Below are 21,145 nucleotides of genomic sequence, written 5' to 3'. Positions count from 1 at the left end.
ATCAAACCAGGAATTTACACTTCTAACTTATACACCTAGTGAAAATCTAGGAGCTTCCCTTTTTTAAAATTGATAAAACTCTTAATAAGATCAAAATTCAATGCAATTCTAAGTTATGACAATATGCTTAAATATAGGTCCTAATAATATTACTCAAACTTTTCTTATGTTCACGTTTGAATCACACTGATCATAACACGTTTATTCTTTAGTTATCCAACATCTAGAAATACTGTAGAAAATGTGCAGCTTCCTTACAAACATGTTTATTGAAAGTATAGATGCTTATTGCCTGTGGTCACTGTAGTAAAAGACAGTGTCTTCTTGACATGCAGTCTGCAGTGCTGACACCCGTTCCTCATACACCTGTATGAGCCCCAGTCCTCATACACTCTACAGGATACCCTAAAGCTTATAGAACTCCAAATTAGCCTTTTAAATTTCCCCCCATAGATACAACTTGAGTGATTCCTGTTAAAATACATCCAGGGGTGATTTCAGAGATACTGAAGTTACAGATCATTCTTTGGGGAAGAAATAAAATTACCTTGCCATAGAAACCAGTTATGAAATGATTATGATATTATTTGCAAAATATCCTATTTAAAAAAGACACATGTAACATAGATTTAAGCATCCATATCAGCTTAATATTGAGATAAGTAAAAATTTCAAATATTTCAAATATGACTTACGGTAGTTTCCTAATTTTTATCCTCATAGCCTACTAAATGATACTTGGCTTAAAGCATATAAATTTCCTACCTGGGCCCAGCTTCCTTCCTCAGATTCTTTCTGTGTTAGCAGCAGGAAATGATTAATAAAGCAGGTAAATATAAGTTAATTTCAAATGAATACAGAAATTCAAATGAATACAGAAATTTTTCCTAGCAAAAGTAACATTTTTATATAAAATGTTATCATTACATAAGCATATATAGAGATTTTTACTACAATGTACAACTATTAATTTCCCAGATCAAGAGGGAATACAGGGCAATAATATAGCTCTGAATTAATTCTAATTTAATTTTAAATACATTTATACATAATGGATTTTCATGATATTGCAAACATTTGACCTGGTCATTCCAAATCTACTTAATTCTTCAGCATATAATTTTTCAAATGTAATGTGCTATAATACAAACTTCTGATAATATATAATTACATATATATGATAGAGAAATATTACACAAAATACATTACTGAAGCAAAAAGAGTAACTGTATTTTTAATACTTTGTGGTAATCAAATGGATTTCAACAACAGCCAACAAAATAAAACAAAAATCAAGTACAACAAAACTAAACCAAAAAATGAAATTAGTATTTGAAATTTCATTTTATCCATCATAAACTTCTAGAAAATCAATGTTCCAAATAGAGATAAAACTGAAAGGACGTTGAATTAAAAAAGAAGTGGCTAAAGTTAAAATATATGATGTGCCCAACTTTGCTACTTTATATGAAAAGTGACTATGTATAACGTTGTGTTTTAAAAATTGATAAGTAGAGGTCCCAAGAAGTAATTAAAAACTGTGCTTTTGAAAAACTGAGATGCTAAAGCATAAGAGACTACATAATTATTTTTTAAATGAGGATTCAATCTAAACTTTTCTATAACAAGCTTAATTTGGACTGGTAACATGCTGAGACCTGTTAATGTATCCAATGGCAAGTATTTATTGTTGGCATACTACAAACTTACGACATTTGCTACTTTATGGCAATCCAACACTGTTTCATTTAAATACGTCAAATCAGTGTTGTAAAATAAAATTGTAACAAAAATATTAGTTATCTTTGCATGTCATATAAAAGCAACCTAAAACAAATTAGTTTTTAAATCCAAATAGCAGTAAAATAACTTTCCTTCAGGTTCAATAAAGCGGTAAAGACTAACCGTTTTTGCTGGAGCTGCAAGATTTTCCATTTCTTCATGGGTCACCCAAACGTTGCCTGAAGGCTAGGGAGGAGCCCAGAGAGAAGCAAGGAATCCAGGAGGCAAGAGAGTAAAGAGAAAGGCAGCACCTCTGTGAGTAACAGCATCTCAGCTGGCCACAGTGCCCCTGCCCTAGTAGCATGCAGGACAGACAGCTTGGGTGTTTGGCTCAGGACTCCCTTGTTCTTCTACTACAGGGGATTAAATAGACAGAGGCTTGCAGTGAAGCTCATGGGATAGCTTTCAAAGACACTTCTGTGATTATTAATCAGACAAAGGGAAGTATCAAAATTTGCATTTCAAAGGTATATAACTAAGAGCTCCATTTCTGTAATAATGAAGAACTGATTAGAGAAGAATGCAGTTTTTTTTTTCTTTAAAAAATGATGGAACATATGGTTTGTTGCATTATTATCAAAATTTCATTCACATAATTTTGATTCATCAGTGTCCTTGGATAGAGAAAAAAAATGACTGTCAATATAAAGCTGAAAGTGCTATCATAACCTGTCTGGAAATCAGCATCAGCTTTTTCCAGATAATTTTTTTCTTTTGCAATTCAGGATTCATGTCATTTTTCTGTATGCTTATCAATGAAAAATAAATAAAATGCTATTTTTTTATTTAATAAAAGATATTTCAGCCTCACTAAAATTAACTGTCAAATTGCAAAACTTATACATTTCCTTATTCTTCAACAGTATCCTATACCATTATAGAAGGAAAAAAAAAATCCTATTCTACAATGCAAAAAAGAAAAAAAAAACTATCATATTATGAAGTCCCCTTTGATTTCTAAATAAGTCAATATTTGATATTAGTTCTATTGTGATGGAGAAACCAAACTTGATAATAAAGTGAAATTTTAATAACCTTATGATAAAGAACCAACACCTGGGGAAAGGGTTAATTTCCCCCACTCTCTTTGTCAGCTTCTCTACAGGGAGCTTAATTAATCCTTAGTCCTTATCTATTGGATTGTAAAAAGTTGTCTGTATGAAATATGATATATCAAGAGCTTTGTAATGTTTTGAACAACCAATAAAAAAAAAAAGTTGTCTCTAGGAGTCTGATGACTCCCTCATGAAATGTAAACACCCCTGGGTCAGGCTTTCAAGGCCAGAGATTCAACAGGTTTCTGTGAAGAGTCATTTCTTCTTATATTTTGTAATTTTCTGAACCGCTATAGGAAAGTAGCTTCATCACTTAATTGCTAGTATAAATTGTCTTACCGGTTACATGCCAATTAACTGCAGCCTAAACTATAAACTTGTAGGCTTAATTCTTAGAAATATAGTTCTTAGGGAGATAAACTCAAGTCATCTTGAGTGACTGCTGCCTGTGGTAAAGGCTACTTGCAAGTATTTTACTGTCTTTGTTCTACACCTGTGAACTACTTGTTGCAAATTCCTTGTGCATGGTCTTGGACACATAGGCCAAGAATTCAAACCCACCAATGTTGTAATGGTTAAAAAATGATGTCAAATTTCCTATAAATGTCCCATGTAATTGCAACTCTGGGCCTAGACCTTCAGAGCACTAGCTAGCTCAACTGGGTCCCCTGGAGTAAATAAACCTGATTCTCCAACCTGCCCAGTGGTGCTTGGTCTCTTGCTGACCACAATTTCCATAACATTATATACTGAATAATGAACAATTTCTAATTCAAAGTCCGTATAATAACATATAGAATCTGCACATTATTTAAAGTACTGGTTATTGTAAACACTTCGCATCAAATTCTACCATTTATCAGAATCTACCATTTCACTGGGTTGTCTTTAAGAATACTTCAAGGTTGCCCAAATACTCATGAAATTTACTTTTTATGATTTGACTTGTAACTTGTTTTGGAAGAGGTCCAGTTTTAAAGAATTGGGAACAGCAAAGTTGATGCCCAACCTCATGCATAAGTCAGCACTATAATTCACTATGTCCTTTTCTACCACTTGCATAATACCATGGCTAACTTTCTTCGTATTATAAATAATGTAATTCAATACAATTGAAAAAGTAACCATATATAAACTAAATTGTTGAGTACAATTTTATATAAATGAAATATCATATAAATGATGTGTGTGTGTGTGTCTGACAGGCTAAGATATATATATATATATATATATATATATATATATATATATATATATAAAATATATATATTTGGGTAACAAAGGGAGTTGGGTAAGAGATTTATAATGAAAAGTAAATCATAATTCCAAATGTTAGATATCACATGTATAAAATTCTCATTCTCTTATTGCTTTAGAATTTGAAAGATAGCCCATTTTTCCCTATAAGCAAAATATGTGCACTTTTAGAAAACACATTTTAGAATACAGGAGCCATTTATGTCATTTAAAATCCCTCCCTTCTATGAGGATTTTGGAATGGTGTTCATTATAAACAGACAGCTGTATAGGCATATATTAAACATTAGATCATTTGGAAGATAATTGTATTTATTGATCGAGGAAGAGTGTACTGTACTAAGAAGACTTCAAACTCATATGTTACAATTTCTGTACACCTGTTGATCACAGTGCTTTGTCAGAGTAGCTGTAGTTTTGTTCAAAAATGATGAATATTTGAGGGAAAAAATCATTTAAGCCAGTCCTATTTATATTAGTTTCTGTAACTTCTACTTTACTTCTGTATCCAAACAATGACAATTTCACTCCTTCCAAAAGAAACTTGTCTAGTATTATCTCATATTGTAATAGAAATTTGTATAGTCTCTCAGGTTATTTTAAAGTCTATGTTTGCCAGTTTACCACTGTATTCTGGAAGATGCTGGAAAATATGTTTTATAATCTGTTATCTTTACTTGAAAAAATGAGTATATATCCAGGGCATTTTGCTGAAATGTTGTTGGCAAATGTTGTTGTATGTCAGATGTTCCCGTTTGATGTGGGGTTTTACCTGTAAAGAGCATTGCCTGCCTATAATCTTGTAAAGTAACCCACAAGATAGCTAGCTACACAACCCAATAGTTGAGGTTTTAATGAGCTTCTTTTACAAGCAAGTTCACATAAAGTAAGTGAAATATTCAGATTGTGTTCTTTCCACCTTCCTCTGGTTGTATTATGAAAGACCAGTTTAGAGCCCAGAGTTTCAGAGAAGAATGTCTCTAACAGAATAGCTACAGCAAGAGGCTTTGAGCAACCAAAGACATAAGATGCCATGGAATCAAAGGTAAAGGGAATACAAACAGTGGGCTGGAAAAGCATAAAGAAGAAACCTCACAGAATCTGGCTGTGGTCCTCTGAGAGCCCTGAGCATCATTTACTCACCATGGCTGGCAGCCTGTGTTGCAACCCCTCAAATATCTGAACTGGGGAATGCAAAATAGTAGTCATTCTTATGGATAATATCATCTGAGCCTAACAGATGATTTATAAAAATTCAATTCCAGTTATCAAATTATCATCAGGAGGCTTGAGTTCTAGAATGGGCCCTTTGTATTAACTACCCTGAGACCTTTCTAAACCTCTCTAAATTTCAGATTCTTCATCTCTTAAGTGAAACTAAAAGCACATATTTCATACTAGAAAAATACGGAGAACTTTAAATTATAGTATAGTAGGACACAGGACTGGGACTCAGCAAGTGAAATCCCCGGTTGCTCAATTTAAGTAAGCACTCACTTTCAGTGTGGTTCAAGTGCAAGTTTGGCACCTGACCATTGGAACTTCCTTAAATCTTGTGCTAGCCTAGAGGTGCCTCATCTGCCTCTTTAGTACAGATAGAGTACTTAGAAAGTATTATCAAAGGAGAACTGAGGAGAAAAGTCCTAATTAATATGAAGAATTCAAGTACTTGCCCAATTAAATCATTCTGAAAAAGTTATGACAGAAGAATAAATATTAAAATGAACTTAAGGAACAACTCATGAAAATGAATCACAGGAAAACTCTCTTGCTGTCAGAGATGCAGGTTCAGTAAATATCAGCTAGATCTCAGAATCATCCTAAATCTTATGGTGTTCCAAGTAACATTTGTTATGACCCTAGGTCATTTTGAAGTATGGTTTTATACTGCAATTTGTAATTGAATTACAAATTAAAGTAACTTGAAATTTACATTTTACACTTCAATGTCTAGATTTATATTTCTCCCCCTTTGGATTTTTGCTTCTCATTTTAAGAGCTTTTGTTTCTCATTTATTTAATTTATCTAACTATACCTCATTTTATACTCAGTACTCAGACTTATGAGGCTAGTAAAAATGAAAAGAGGATCAAAGCAGGCTGAAAGAATGCAGTAAGAAAGAAGAAAAAACCGTGCAGAGAAGGAAAGAAGGAGCTCAGATTTGGGGTCAAAGGACACATGAGTGTCATCTTAAACGAGTCATTTAACTTCTCTATATCTGTTTTCCCCATCTGTAAAAGAGACAAATAAAAGTTCCATTCTCATAGTGTGAACATGAAGCTTGGATGAGTTATTACAAGAAACTCAAAACAGTGGCTGACTTTTAGCCATTGTTATTGATTATTGAAGTTGGTTTTGCTGTAGTTCCACTGATTTCTATTGCTGAAACTTTACTAAGCAATTTCCACTGAAGCAAATCCTTGGTTCAATAAATACTCTTTATTTCCCTTATACATTGTGGGACCGAATGCCTGCCTTATCCCTTATGTTTTTGTACAAATCTGTTGAAAAATATGGTTGTCAAAGATCTTTCATCTTTGTTTCCAAATCTATTTATTTCCACTGCACTTGCTTTTTCTTTTTTGGATTATGTGATTTAAATAAATATTACATTAAAAAAGTATTTTTGCTCACATATAAACAGTAAGTCAAATTATTTGAAAAGACCAGATAAAGGCAAATCTGAACACACAAAATCAATGAGATACAATTTTATCAAAGTTTTGGGAGGAAAGTATAACTGTCCAGAAGGATTTGCACTCAAATATCTCTTTGAGTTATCTAGAAGTTATCACTTAAAAGTAAAGAAATAATAACATCAATAAAAAGCTGAACTAAGAAAAGGGAAGACTTAATGAATGAGGTCATAGATAAAGTGAAACTCCAGGCATTGGAAACTACTCTAAGTCCCAGAGGCATCCTCTAAATTTGCAAATGGCTGAATATCAGAATACTTGTACTTAAGATAAAAGACCCATTTTTTTCTTTGTGACATCTCTCTTGAGCTGAATTTTAATTAGCTGATTATTTCCATCCCTATTCAATTAGGTAAAAGGTCTTCCTCAGTAATAGTAATTTAGGAAAAAAGAAAACGAAAGCTGGAAGATTAGGGCTGGCCCAAGGAAATAATAAAGGTGACCTTTAGACTTTCCTTGTGGGGTCCAGTTCATTTCATCTAGACAGGAAAGGAGGCAGAATCAGACTGAAGCTCTAATCAATAACAAAACAAAACAGAAAGCCCTCACACACACACACACACACACACACACACACACACCCCTATCCTAGATAGACACTCCTGACTAAAACATGGGAACCCAAAGATACAAACATGTTTCCATGATTTGAACTAATATAAGTGTTCTTAGAGATATGACAACATTTCTTTTAAAACACAAATTGCTTTTCTATTTTCTACATATAAATCCTATCATAATTTTAGGTAATATTTAAGACGTCAATCTTTGTTTTATGAATTAGATTTGTGTGTGTGTGTGTGTGTGTGTGGTACTAGGGATTGAACCCAGGGCCTTGCACATGCTAGGTAAGCACTCTACACTGAGCAACATATCCAGTCTCTATTTTATTTTGAAACAGAGTTGCCCAGGTTGAGGAAGCTGGCCTCAAACTTGCCTTCCCCCGACCTCGGCCTACCAGGTATCTGAGAATTCAGGCATGTGTCTTTATGCCTGGTTAAATTAGATATAACTAATTAATTAATTAATTAATTTTAATTAGGTATATATGACAGCAGAATGCATTTTGATTCATTGTACACAATTGCAGCACAACTTTTCATTTCTGGTTGTACATGATTTAGCATCACACCATATGTGCAGTCATACATGTACCTAGGGTAATAATGTCCATCTCATTCCACCATCTTGATGTCCCCTTTCCACTTCTCCCTCTCCTTTGCCCCATCAAAATTCCTTTATTTTCCCCATGCCCTCCACCCCCATTATGGATCAGCATCCACTTATCAGAGAGAATTTGGCCTTTGGTTTTTTGGGATTAGCTTACTTCACTTAGCATGATATTCTCCAACTCCATCCATTTACCTAAAAATGCCATAATTTTATTCTCTTTTAATGCTGAGTAATATTTCATTATGTATATATATCACTGTTTCTTTATCCATTCATCTATTGAAGGGCTCCACAATTTAGTGCATTGTGCTGTGATAAGCATTGATATGGCTGTGTCCCGATAGTATGCTGTTTTTAAGTCCTTTGAGTATCAACCAGGGAGTGGGATAGCTGGGTCAGATGGTGGTTTCATTCAAAGTTTTCTAAGGAATCTCCTTACTGCTTTCCAGATTGGTTGCACCAATTTGCAGTCCCACCAGAAATGTAAGAGTGTGCCTTTTCCCCCACATCCTTGTCAACAGACTACAATTTTATGTGAACCTTTTGTTTCATGAAGCAAAACCTATTTGTAATATATGGGAAATGAGTAAATTTTCCATGTAAATGGGGTAGAAGAATTATTTAGTAGATAATTTTTAAAGCTTGAGACACAACTTGTCTCATGTATCTTGCATCAATAGTTGGCAGATGGCATATATCCCCTGTGAATAAAGAACTTTTATAATTAATAAAAAGATAAATATTCCCGTCATTCTAAGGAAAAACTGAAAAGGTTGTGAATAGAAAATCCATGTGTGTAACTAGATCAAACAAAACATTTTAAAAATTCAACTTTTCAGTATTTTTTTTAAAACTTTGTTTGTTTATTTATTTATTTAATGTGGTCCTGAGGATGGAACCCAGTGCCTTCCATATGCTGGGCAAGTATACTCTACCATTGAGCAACAACCTCAGCCCTGTTAATAGTAATTTTAACTGAAGCTGACAAAAAGAGGGAAAAATGGCAACACAAAGCAATTTGGAAATTAAATTTATAAGTGTTAAGAATATAAATGCTCTATATACAAATATTGCTATGCAAATAAACATAGCTCATGCAACAACATGTTACATGTACAAATTTTACACATAATGAAAATTATTATATAAGAAAAATATCAATAGCATCTCCATAAAGATATACAGAAATTAAAAATTATATTGCAATTTAATATTTAATGAAATGACGAATATGATAATGTTCTGTTACTAAATGTCAAAAGAGAAGGATGCAATAATGTGCTATGTTAAATAACAAACATTTATACTACTATTGCTTGGTCTTCTGGGGGATAAATCAAGAAGAGAGAACTTTAAAATGGTTTCCATAAATACACAATGGTAACTCAGGAGAGGAACCAAATCCAGACTCTGGAAGTTCAGCAGAGACTTTTCAGAGGCATTATATGATGACTCTGGATGGATGGATTGTGGGGTGTCATGTGATTCTGGTGGGAAGAAAGTTCTAGGCTGAGCAATTGCAGAAAAAGCCATTGCAAAGGCTCATAAGTGGTACAGGAATTTAAGACATTGAAAGTAGTTCTGCATTGTTGGAATCTGAATCTGAGAAAAAAAGCCTATAAGTGGACTGGGGTGAGATCCAGATGAGTTTCATAAGCTCTCTCCATTTCTCCTGTTCTGTAAACAATTGAGTGTAGTCTTATCATTAATATTTTGTAGTTAAAACTGTTTCTGTTTAAACATTTTTACAAAAATAGTGCTTATTTTTTTCCATTAAGGAATGGACCTGTTTCTAAATAAAAATAATAAAGTATATCTAATTTTTTTAATCTAGAATTTGGGACTTTGCTGTAATTTATGCAGAATTTGAAGGCTTTTATGTTTTTTGTTTGTTTGTTTGTTTTTTACACATGATCTTCAGAAGAGAGTGTTGAAATAAACCAGTTGTGATGCTTTTCTCAGCTAAAATTAGTCAGGAAATTCATCAGATCTGAAATTGTTTACAACAATTTAATGGCCTTCTCAGTTTTCATTTTAGGCGTATTATGAATTTATGAGTATTGCTCAAGCAGTACTCTAGCTACAGTAAAGAGCTCTTATCTTCATTTAAAATAATATTATAGTTAAGAGTTTTTATGATAAAGTGTATATATATATATATATATATATATATATATATATATATATATATAGTTTATTTATAGGATATATGTATGTATATATCCATACACATATATATACATATACATATATGTTTGTGTGTGTGTGTGTGTGTGTGTATGTATGTATATATATATATATATATATATATATATATATATATCCTACATGGTATTTAGAAAGACATTAAAATGGAATTATGCAAAATAGATGTAAGTCTTTTAAATTTGACCTTGAATTTATGTCATTAGAATATAAAATATTGGAAAGAAAAATAATATAAATATGATAGAGATGAAGCAAATTCTTTAAAATTGTTTAAGACTATATATATAAAAGTTATCTTCAGGTTAATTTTGTGCCTGAGAACTGCAATAAAATATCACTTTTCTCAATTTTACCTACTTCCAAATTTATCTTATTCTCCTATATTTTATTATGTTGTCTAAGTCCTGGTAGAATGAATCAGACATAACTTCCCTGTGTTCATATATGAATACATGACCAGTGTAACTCCACATCCTTTAGAACCACAAGAACGGGAATTTATATTTCATGTATGTATAGTATGTCAAAATACACTTTACTGTCATGTATACCTAAAACAAACAAATAAAAAAAGAAAAAAAGCGATTGTCGAATCTTGTTAACATAAGAAACCATATCCTTTATCAACAAAATATGTAATTCGGGAATGAAATAAAGAAAGAACGAAGTAATATTTTTGAGTTTCTCTTTGTGTTCGAAGTTCTCATCATTGATGCCTGCTTCTTTTGTTAATTTACCATTAACCTAATGTTTAGGGACAAATTATAAAAAGGATTGGTGATTTATACATTACAAGTAAGCAGGTTTTGAAGGGAAGCATTCTACTTGGTATTTATAAATCATCAATCTCATATAATTTCATCATAATGAAAATTGATTAAAAGTTAGTAGTTAGTATTGCATCTTCAGAAAGCACTAATGCTGATAGCTCCATCTTCTAAGATTCTGGATTATATTTTTAAAAAATAAAGGAATAATAAAGAAAAGAAAACCCCGTAGAACAGTACACTCAGGAACTTGATGCTCAGTAGAAAAATCTAAACTTTAGTCTAAATGCTAGCTCAGAAGTCTGTTCTGGTTGCAGCCTTCAAGTCTGATATGAATCACAGCTCCTCAATTGAAAACCTATTAAAAGTAGCAGCAAGGTTAATGAAGAGCAAGCTAAATCTCTTCAGAATAATTCATGCTGACATTGAAATGTGTGCTGTCACATTTGCTCTGTGGACTTAGACATGCTGCTATTTGCCCAGCACTGGAGAAGGGTAGAGCACAAATTGACTCACAGTTCGCGATGTTGGAGGAGCTGAAGGACTTGTTAGGGAAACCATCTCCTGGATTGCTAATCGGAGCTTTAAGCGATGCAGAGGATTGCTGATTCCAATTTCTCTCTGAATCTCAGTGTCTGATAAAGCAGACATGATGGCACCACTCTTCACGTTGGCTCGGCAAGCTGCCACATACCAGGCAGGCATTCCCAACCAGAGCTGTTGGGTAAGATAAAACACAATCAGGTTGTAATAATAACAATAATTAACCTTTTAGTGTCTTTTATATTCCATGGATTATTCTAAGTACCTTACATATATGAACTCATTTATTGCTCATACCCCATGAAGTAAAGGCTATTATTTTCCCTGGAGGAGATAGGTGCACAGAGACATTAAGTGATTTGTTCAAAAACACCAGTGAGGTAGTAATGGAAACAGGATTTGAAATTGTGGTGTTTTCATATATAAAAGTGAAGTCTGCACCAAATCCCCTCTTATGTATTAGGACAAGAAGAAGAGCTATAAGTTGCATTTAGCAAGGGGTTCAATCCATTTTTGTTTAATGTGACTTCAATTTATAATTTTCCTTTGAAATTCTGAGTTTGAAGAAATTTTGTTACAGAATGAGACAGTTTTACCATCTCCAGCCTTGTGATTTCAAACAAACCATGCAGGGTAGCTAAATCATCTTTCCACCTACCTATGAATACCTGACCTACAGAAGCCCTGAGGTAATGAATGCCATGTTTTGGTATAATTTGTTACTCAGTAGTTGATAACTATACAGGCATCCTTTTAATCTATAAATTCTATGATATTAAAAAACTATGTAAGGCGGTGGTGGGGGGAGTTCAGAAACAAAAAGTCAAATCTCTGAAGCAGTATGGCCGGGGCTGTGACTGAAATAAGAAAGGGTAGAGAGAACTTAAGCACAATGACTATATAGTTGATCCTGCAAGTTTGTCCTGCAAACTTGACCCTACTGTGACAGATACATTACTGATGATGGGAGATAGGACTGATTTCTTACTTTATAAATTCAAACTAAATTTATAAACTTTGTAAATTTATAATTTTGTATTTTAATTAAAAAGAGAACATCTAAATACACTTTCACTAGACCCTAATGATTCTGTACCCCTCTTTTAAGATCTCCACACTGGTTAATGTTGTCCAAATGCTTGTCTATACATTGTTACCAGTGTTCTTTGTGATGGCACTTTAAAGAATTTTTGATGTGGATAAAGGGTTTGCGAAGCTTCAGACTCCCTCCTATACAACATTCTTTAGAGACTCTGAACTCCAGGAAGTGGAAGGTGAACATTAAGAGCTCTCATTCATTGGAGCACCAGCTGATTCATCTTTCTTATTCCACTTTATAATGTGAGTCACATTAAGAATCACATTATGAGCAATTTCTGTATGCTCAGGATAGGTTTAATTAGCACCAACTTCACTGCCTGTCATTTCCTAGCACCTTAAGGCCAGTAAATCTGTTTTTTTATCTGAAGGATTTGCTCATCACTTGCCAAAATAGCAGCAAACTCTGTCAAACTGCAGCTCATTTTATTGGAGTGAAATCGGAACAAAGAACTCTTATCACTTTTCAGGTGTGATGTCTTAAGCATTCTGTCTTGTAATTGATTTTTAAAATACAGTAATTCTAAAGACATGTTTGGAAGAAGCAGTTCTGATGTCTAATATGCTAAAATTTCCCTGACTGACATGGCAGAATAAAATAAAAGAAACAGACTTGTTTCAGTTGAGTCTAAGAAAAAATGCAAAGTATGATTTTATACCTACACTAATTTATTTTTTTAAATCAAAGTGAGTTTTGATTTTTTTCACCATTGATTAGTTAGATATGGATATCTGATAATGAGGTATGTGACTTTATAACCCCAAGCCATTTAAAACAATGTGTGTTATTGCCTTTATTAAGCAAGAAAACCATAGATTCTGCTTTCCCCTCTATTAACATCTTCCAGTGCTGCTAGCAGCAGCCCACACTAGGGAACTAAATGGAAATAACAGTGACCACCACTCATACATGACATAAAGGGGCCCTCTGCGGTCTAATAATATATATTCCTCTCCCTGTCAGTGTCTGTGTCTCTTCCTCTCCACCCCAGTCATACATTGTTTCTCCAGAACATTATATTCTGAGAAAATACTGAATGTGGCTCTTATTTAATTAACTTGAACTAAACTTAATTAATTATTTTTATTTATTAATAAGTTGAGTGTACATGAATTAAACTGATTTTTTTTTTCATTTTCGACACAGTAGGGAACTAAGACATATGTCTTCTCCTTAATGCCAAGTGTCTAAACCTCGCTGATCCTTAGACCTGTAAGAACCACGTTCAAGAATTAAAAAGTGAAGGTTCAGCTCCCTTATGATTGGGTGGACTTCATATCTTAGATAACAGAAGATAGCTCTTCTCTGCTAATGTGGTCTAGTAGATTTGAACAGGTACTTTCTTACAACAACTGAAAGATAGATCAATAATTATTTCTTCTGCTCTAGACCTTTCCTTTTACCCCACTGCATGCTTTGTTCTGCTACAATCACAGGAAAGTGTCAGAGTGAAATCCTAGTGCTCCCAGGTCCCCCAGATAAGGCAAATAATTCCTCTCTGAGCAATTCTAGTCCAATGTTGAGCTAGGATCCAGAAACCTATCTTTACTTATCTCTGAAAACTATTAATGAGCAGTGATTGACTTAGGAACTTCTAGTTTGATTTTCTCACCTCTAGCCAAGCGACCACAGTGGGTCCGTCCCACTGGGCAAAAGGCAATCCTTTCCTCCGAGCTTCTTCAAGAAGTTCATGCCTAAAGTATACAGCAAAGATCATTTGTCAGTAATATGGAAAAAAAGATGTTCATGGTATTTTTAATGACACTATTTTAAAATAACCAATAATCCTTTATAACTTTTAATGAGATGACACGGAATAAACAAAATTCTTCTTCCTTTGAGTAATATAAGCAGACAACACATTGATTTTATTAGGGGTGACACATTGATATCTAAAACTGATCTTCTCTAACATTTATTCACTAAATTTGAATGTTATGTGCTAATGAACTAAGAATGTGAATTATACTATCAGCAAATATCTTATCCCTTTAATATGAGTCACATAATCATATTCAATCATATATTATGAGATCTAAATCTGTCTTATTTCATCTGCCCTTCTCTCTTCTCATTACCATTTCAATGGCAGAGAACATATTTGGTTATAGAAATAAAAAATGAATTTGGTCATTTTGGCCCCATTTTTCATGGTGTACTTGATTTCAGTCTAACCTCTGGACTCATGAGTAACTTAGAAATTAGTTCTTTGGATTATAAGACCACATTTCAATTGTTTTTGAAGATTTGAACAATATTATTAATGAACTTGATCTATTGACTATATAACAACAGCTGCCCCAACAGTTAGGCAATGTACATTTTGAATACAACATAGATCATTTAGAAAAATGGAATATGTATTTGGTCACAAGTAAAGTATCCATAAAAGGGTAAACCAGGCAAAAAAGACAACCAAGAGCACAGAGGCTATGACACTCAGGAAAGGATGAAGCTTTTTAAGGAAAAAACAAAGGACTATTAAACAAAACCACTCTACTGTCTGTGGCCTCCAGTTTGCAACTTCTAAAGGTCTGCTCTGCTCTGAAGTCATCCAAGCCCAAGAGTGTGCTACTGCCACCTGTCCATCTTGTTGCACACTCTCTGACCTCTTGGCCACTCATAGATAGCTGAAAACCACATCTCATTTCATAAGAACTCCAACCCAAGTTGATTTCCATCACTAAAAAGCAAAGTATAAAATTCAACAGTATATGTATTTTCATTTATAATCACTGCTGCTTTTAAAGAAAGTAAAATACTTCAATGAATATAAATGGTTGTTTTTGATATCAAGATAATGTAAAGAGCCCCAACAAATGCATCTACAAGTCCACTGTCCCTACCACTGAGAATTTAGAGCTGATGTACACTTACTAAATCAACTTAAGATCATTCCTTATTGAGACAGCAGGAATGTGTTTCCATTGAAATTAAAAGTGCTGTATATCTGGCCAGGAAAATATTTAGAAATACATTCTCTGTATATTTATATGCCATAATCCTAGACTCAAATGATTGTATGATACTTGCTTTATTTTGAATGTACGTCTTTCATGCTTTGAAATACATCACAGATAGTATACATGAACTCTCAGATACAGTATTTATTTCCTACTATTTATTAATTCTTAGGATAAACTATATTTATATAATATATGGTAAAAATTACTTCCAACACCAGAACTTCATGTGTTTGTAATAGAGGCAGCCAACAAAACTGCATAGAAATGTAGCAATGGGCAAAGCAAAACTTGCAGCTTTAGTGGTGACTGAAGAGACACATGAATTAACTGGTGTTTCATTTGAGTAAATGGCATCAGTAAGTTTTGTGTATAAGCTATCCAGCACTTGGTACCCTGAATCTGAAGTACAGGCATCTCCTTAGCTGGCTTCTCTACCATCACCCATTCCTTTGGGCTTTCCAGTTATATTCCTTCTTTGAAAATCAGTTTTGAATAGCTTAGTTTCACTGTGGTAGATATATTTATAGAATTGGATTGAAGGATCAAAGCACAAACAAGCAGGTGCTTAACTCACTGTTGTGAGCTAAGACTTGAGCTCAGGTTGAAAAATAGAGCAGAAGACCCTGTTTTGGAGCCAGCAGTTAATTAACTCAAGATCTCCTGTTAGATCAACAAACATGAAGCTGTTTAAAAACATACAGCATACAAATATTTGCTTAAACTCAGTGATGCACATTCTGATTATGAAATTTTGGTTGTTATTAATCATTATCATCTGTAACAATAATGCAAACAATTGGTGAAGGCTTTATAGCAACTGAGCTAACTTTGAAAGGCAAGTAGGACTGATATGCAGATGGCACTATGAGCAGGATAAGCAGTAATGGTGAAGGTGCAGAGAGAGAACTTAACATGGACTATGTGCAAGAAAATTTAGAATAGTCTTTCACAGAGTCTGAGCATGTTGTTAGAGTTGTAACATTATACTCAATACGGAACAGAATAGGTCTAGTTATAATAGATGCATGCTATTAAATGGGAAGAAACAAAGGTACAGTTACAATGTTCTTATTAATTTAGTGAGAAAGTAAGTAAACACACACTAATAATCAAGGAACATTTTCACATGTGAACTATATAAGTTGTACAAAAGCCATCTTTAAATGTTAGACCCCTTTAATTTTGAAACTTCTGACCAGTTCCCTAAAACAAAAACAAAAACAAACAAAAAACTACCATAAAAGCCAGAGTGAGCCTATTAAAACTTAAATCTAATCATATAACTTCACTGCTCATAACTTTCTAATAACGTCTTGTCTCACTGAGAATAAAAGCAAACCAGCTTTTAGGATCCACTCCACTCTCCATATCTCACCTGAATTAACTCTCTTCTCACCCAGCAACACTGTTTTTGTAGTTCTCTGGAAACACAGAGGTCTCTTTCTGTCTCAGGAACTTTGCACTCTTGCTGTCCCCTTCCATTTGGAAGTTTCTTTGTATCTATATGTGGCTCACTTCTTCACCTATTTTAACTAGACTCAAGTGTCACTTCCTCTCTGTCTCCTTTCCTATATCCTCTGACCCCCTAAAGATATTTCTTGTTCCCTTCCATGTTTAATTTTTCTCCATGCATTTACTTTCTAACAGTAAATCATTTACTCTTCAGTCTATGATCTGCCAATAGGATACAAGCTCAAGAAAGACAAATGCTTTTATATAATATGTTCAAAGATGAGTTTGAAGTTTGGAACAAAGTCAGGCATAGAAGAGGGACTCAGAAAAATAGTGCTAAATGTTGACCAATATACCAGGCCATATTTATGTGTATCCTGTTTTAATAAATTGTGTTCCATAATGTTTTATTTTTGCTTATGTATATTTTTATACTTCAGACATCTTTTGCTATTTTATCTTACAACATTCAAATTTTTATGTTTTAAGTAATGAAAGATTTTCTTCTGCCCTACCTCCCTTTGAAATGTTTATTTTTTTCTTTCTCAGACTAGCCCTGATTATAGTTGATCCCAAGTGTCTGATGATCACTGATGGGGTTCTGGTTAAGAGGCAGCCCAAAAGTGCTTACATATTATTTTAATTAATCTATTATTTTAATGAGATGATTGGGAAATTATTGAGCAATCTGGCTCTTGAAAAGTTGTTTGGTTTAATTCACAACTCTCACAACATAATAGCTTTAATGATATAACTGAAAGAAATAAGGTAAGGGAGCCTCAAGTCCAATGGATTCTGTCCTTTTGGCCCCAACTGTTAGATCTGACTCTAAGCAGAAGCCTTAATATGATACACCCCAGATCAGGAAGAAACAGATCAGCCCAAAAGTGGATGGCTGGGCTATATCCAGGACTGGGTATTACAGGAGAGTAACTCCAGACTTGCTTGTCCTTAACCCAAGGGAAGTATCACTCATGTAAAGAAAGATGCTGGCTTTGGAGAGAAGTAATTTTAAAAAAATAAAGCAATGTGGGCAATGTTGTAATTGTAAGAAATCACTGAGTCTAATATTTAATTTTCTACCAGATTATTAAGGATAATATTGACTGTATGGGGCTTAGTTTTTGCTATCAGAAAAATAGTGCTCTAAACTATTTAGGAAATATTAAATAAAAAGCTGATTTGTAGCAGACAAAGATTTTGGATATACTTGTTTCTTGGTTTGATCAGTCCATGTGTGAGAAGGTATTTAGTCTGGAATACATTTTCTTTATAGCTGACATTCAACCTTTTAAAGGCCCAGAGGCAGTTCTCAGAGTGAGGCTGTGATCAGTTCTCCTACTACAATTTTTTTTAAACTTATTTTTTGGTTGTAGTTGGACACAATACCTTTATTTTATTTATTTATTTGTATGTGGTGCTGAGGATCAAACCCAGGGCCTTGCACATACTTGGCAAGCTCTCTACCACTGAGCCACAACCCCAGCCCTCCTATTACAAATTTGATTCAGAAAACTATCTTTCTATTTAGAACGGAAGAAACATTTTTTCTTTCCTAAGATAAACGTTCCAACATTTTTTCCCAAAGGATACTTATACATCATGGTAGTTGTAAGCTTGAATTTCAGCTTTAAAATTTAGACTAAATTTTTTTCCTTCTATGTTTTCTTTCTTTTATTAATTATTTTTTTTTAAATTTATATATGACAGCAGAATGCATTACAATTCTTATTACACATTTAGAGCACAATTTTTCATATCTCTGGTTGTATACAAAGTATGTTAATACCAATGTACTTTGGATAATAATGTCTATCACATTCCACCATCATTTCTAACCCCATATTCCTTCCCTTTCCCTCCCACCCCTCTGCCCTATCTAGAGTTTGTTTATTCCTCCCATGCTCCCCCTCTCTACTCCACAATAATCAGCCTCCTTATATCAGAGAAAACATTTGGCATTTGTTTTTTTTGGTGGGGGGATTGGCTAACTTCACTTAGCATGATTTCTCTAACTCCATCTATTTACCTGCAAATGTGTGAACCCTCACACATCAGATAGAACACTAAAAATCTCAAAAAGCTAAGCACTAAAAAAGGAAATAACCCAATGAATGAATGGGCCAAGGACCTGAACAGACACTTCTCAGAAGATGATATACAATCAATCAACAAATATATGAAAAAATGTTCATCATCTCTAGCAATTAGAGAAATGCCAATCAAAACGACTCTAAGATTTCATCTCCCTCCAGTCAGAACGGCAGCTATTATGCATACAAACAACAATTACTGTTGGCGAGGATGTAGGGGAAAAGGTACAATCATATACTGCTGATGGGGCTGCAAATTGGTGCAGCCAATATGGAAAGCAGTATGGAGATTTCTCAGAAAATTGGGAATGGAATCATCATTTGACTCAGCTATCCCTTTCCTTGGTCTATACCCAAAGGACTTAAAAACAGCATAATACAGGGACACAGCCACATCCATGTTTATAGCAGCACAATTCACAATAACTAAACTGCAGAAACAATCTAGATGCCCTTCAATGGATGAATGGATAAAAGAAATGTGGCATTTATATACAATAGAATATTACTCAGCAATAAAAGAGAATAAAATCATGGCATTTGGAGTAAGTAGACTAGATTTTCAAGAACATCAGTAGCACTTCCTTTGAGAGGAAGTAACAGGCACAAAATTATCATTACCTTATGTGAAAACTCAAGAGAGATGGACTTATTGTAAGGCAGATTATTTTGAATATGCAAAACTTAGTCACTGTATTTTCAAGAGACATATTCTCTGTTTTCTCTGATAAGTGGACTAAGCCACAGTGGAGGGAGGGTATTATGGGATGATTTGAGGAACTTTGGAGGAGGCAAAGGATGGGGAGGGGGCAAATGGTAGGAAAGATGGTGGAATGCGATGGACATTATTACTCTAGGTACATGTATGACTGCACAAATGGTGTGACTCTACTTCATATACTACCAGACAAGTGAAAAATCCTGCTCCATTTGTATACAATGAATCGAAGAGCTTTCTATTGGCATGTATAACTGATTAGAACCAATAAATAAATTTTAACAAAGAATATGGAATTATCATTAAATTCTAAGCAAAGCTTTGTTAAATGTGAAAAGTTACACTGACAGAAATTCCATTGTAATATGTAATCAATCATTAATAAATCAATGAACAGGTTAAAAAAAAGAAACAGATTATCATTTGCAACAAAGAACATTATTATCCTCCAAAGGCCTTAGACTGTCTTATAAAGAAGTTACTGTGACAAGTTAGGAAGGCCCAACAGTGGTGAGTGTTCAGCCTATAAGTAATTTGCATGCCCATATGTAAACATGTAGAGGGAAGCCCATGCTTGCTACATCTGATCTAAGAACATGAAGCTACATCTGATCTAAGAACATGAACAAAGGATGAGTACCCTAGAAATGACTAGATTTAAAATTTTCTAGTTAAAGTATCAAGAGTAAAGGATATGGGAAACAATCACCAGGGAGAAAAGGAGGACAATGGGTCCCAGGGGGAGAAGGATAACAATGTGTCATTTCCCGGTAAAATGGGCTCTGGGCTTTCACAACTGTTCTACCAACTGCCCAACGGGCCATTCTGCTATGATTCAACTAAATCCTATAAAACTCAGACCCATATTGTAACCAGTTGCCATTTTCTCTCTTGAAAATGTGTCCCTCAGGTGCTTAATAAAGCATCGCTGATCCACTGAGGTCTGTCTCTGTTTCTTTTTCTTTCTCTTTTATTTTGCTTTCAAAGAGTGTTCATAAACTGTAAACAAATCTAGAGCACTTGCCATTTTGTGATTTCCAACTCATAATCCTGACTAAGCAGGTAAGATCTTACTTAAATAACTAAATCCTAATGGAAATGTCTAGATCCTCTTTTTCTCTTCTTCTCCTCCTCCTTCTTTTTTAATGTGTGTATGATACTGGGATTAAACCCAGGGTCTAGAACATGCTAGAAAGTGCTTACCACTGAGCTATACTGCAGATCTTATTTTATTTCATTTTTGACACAGGGCCCTACTAAGTTGCCCACATCAGCCTGGAACTTCCGATCCTCCTGCCTCAGCCTCCCAATTAATTAGGATTACAATTGTGCACC

At 33.9% G+C, this 21,145-nt stretch overlaps 1 protein-coding gene across 8 annotated transcripts in view; it reads right to left on the bottom strand.

Annotated features, from left to right (window-relative positions):
* Window positions 1-21,145, bottom strand: part of Ppfia2 (PTPRF interacting protein alpha 2) — a 441,295-nt gene that overhangs the window by 14,675 nt on the left and 405,475 nt on the right. For 5 of the 8 annotated variants that reach the window (XM_027928005.3, XM_027928009.3, XM_027927999.3 and 2 more), the window contains 4 exons: window positions 14,194-14,275; window positions 11,456-11,656; window positions 1,906-1,968; window positions 766-795 (listed from right to left, as the gene is read on the bottom strand). In XM_027928005.3, the coding sequence (XP_027783806.1) occupies window positions 766-795; window positions 1,906-1,968; window positions 11,456-11,656; window positions 14,194-14,275 (376 nt within the window). The remainder of the gene's footprint in view (window positions 1-765; window positions 796-1,905; window positions 1,969-11,455; window positions 11,657-14,193; window positions 14,276-21,145) is intronic. The other 3 variants (XM_027928214.3, XM_027928223.2, XM_071609154.1) reach the window with 2 other exon arrangements.

The sequence above is a fragment of the Marmota flaviventris genome, chromosome 3, assembly GCF_047511675.1.
Source record: "Marmota flaviventris isolate mMarFla1 chromosome 3, mMarFla1.hap1, whole genome shotgun sequence".
Lineage (NCBI taxonomy): Eukaryota > Metazoa > Chordata > Mammalia > Rodentia > Sciuridae > Marmota > Marmota flaviventris.
Note: the sequence above shows the minus strand (reverse complement) of the source record. Positions and strands in the feature narration are given on the sequence as shown.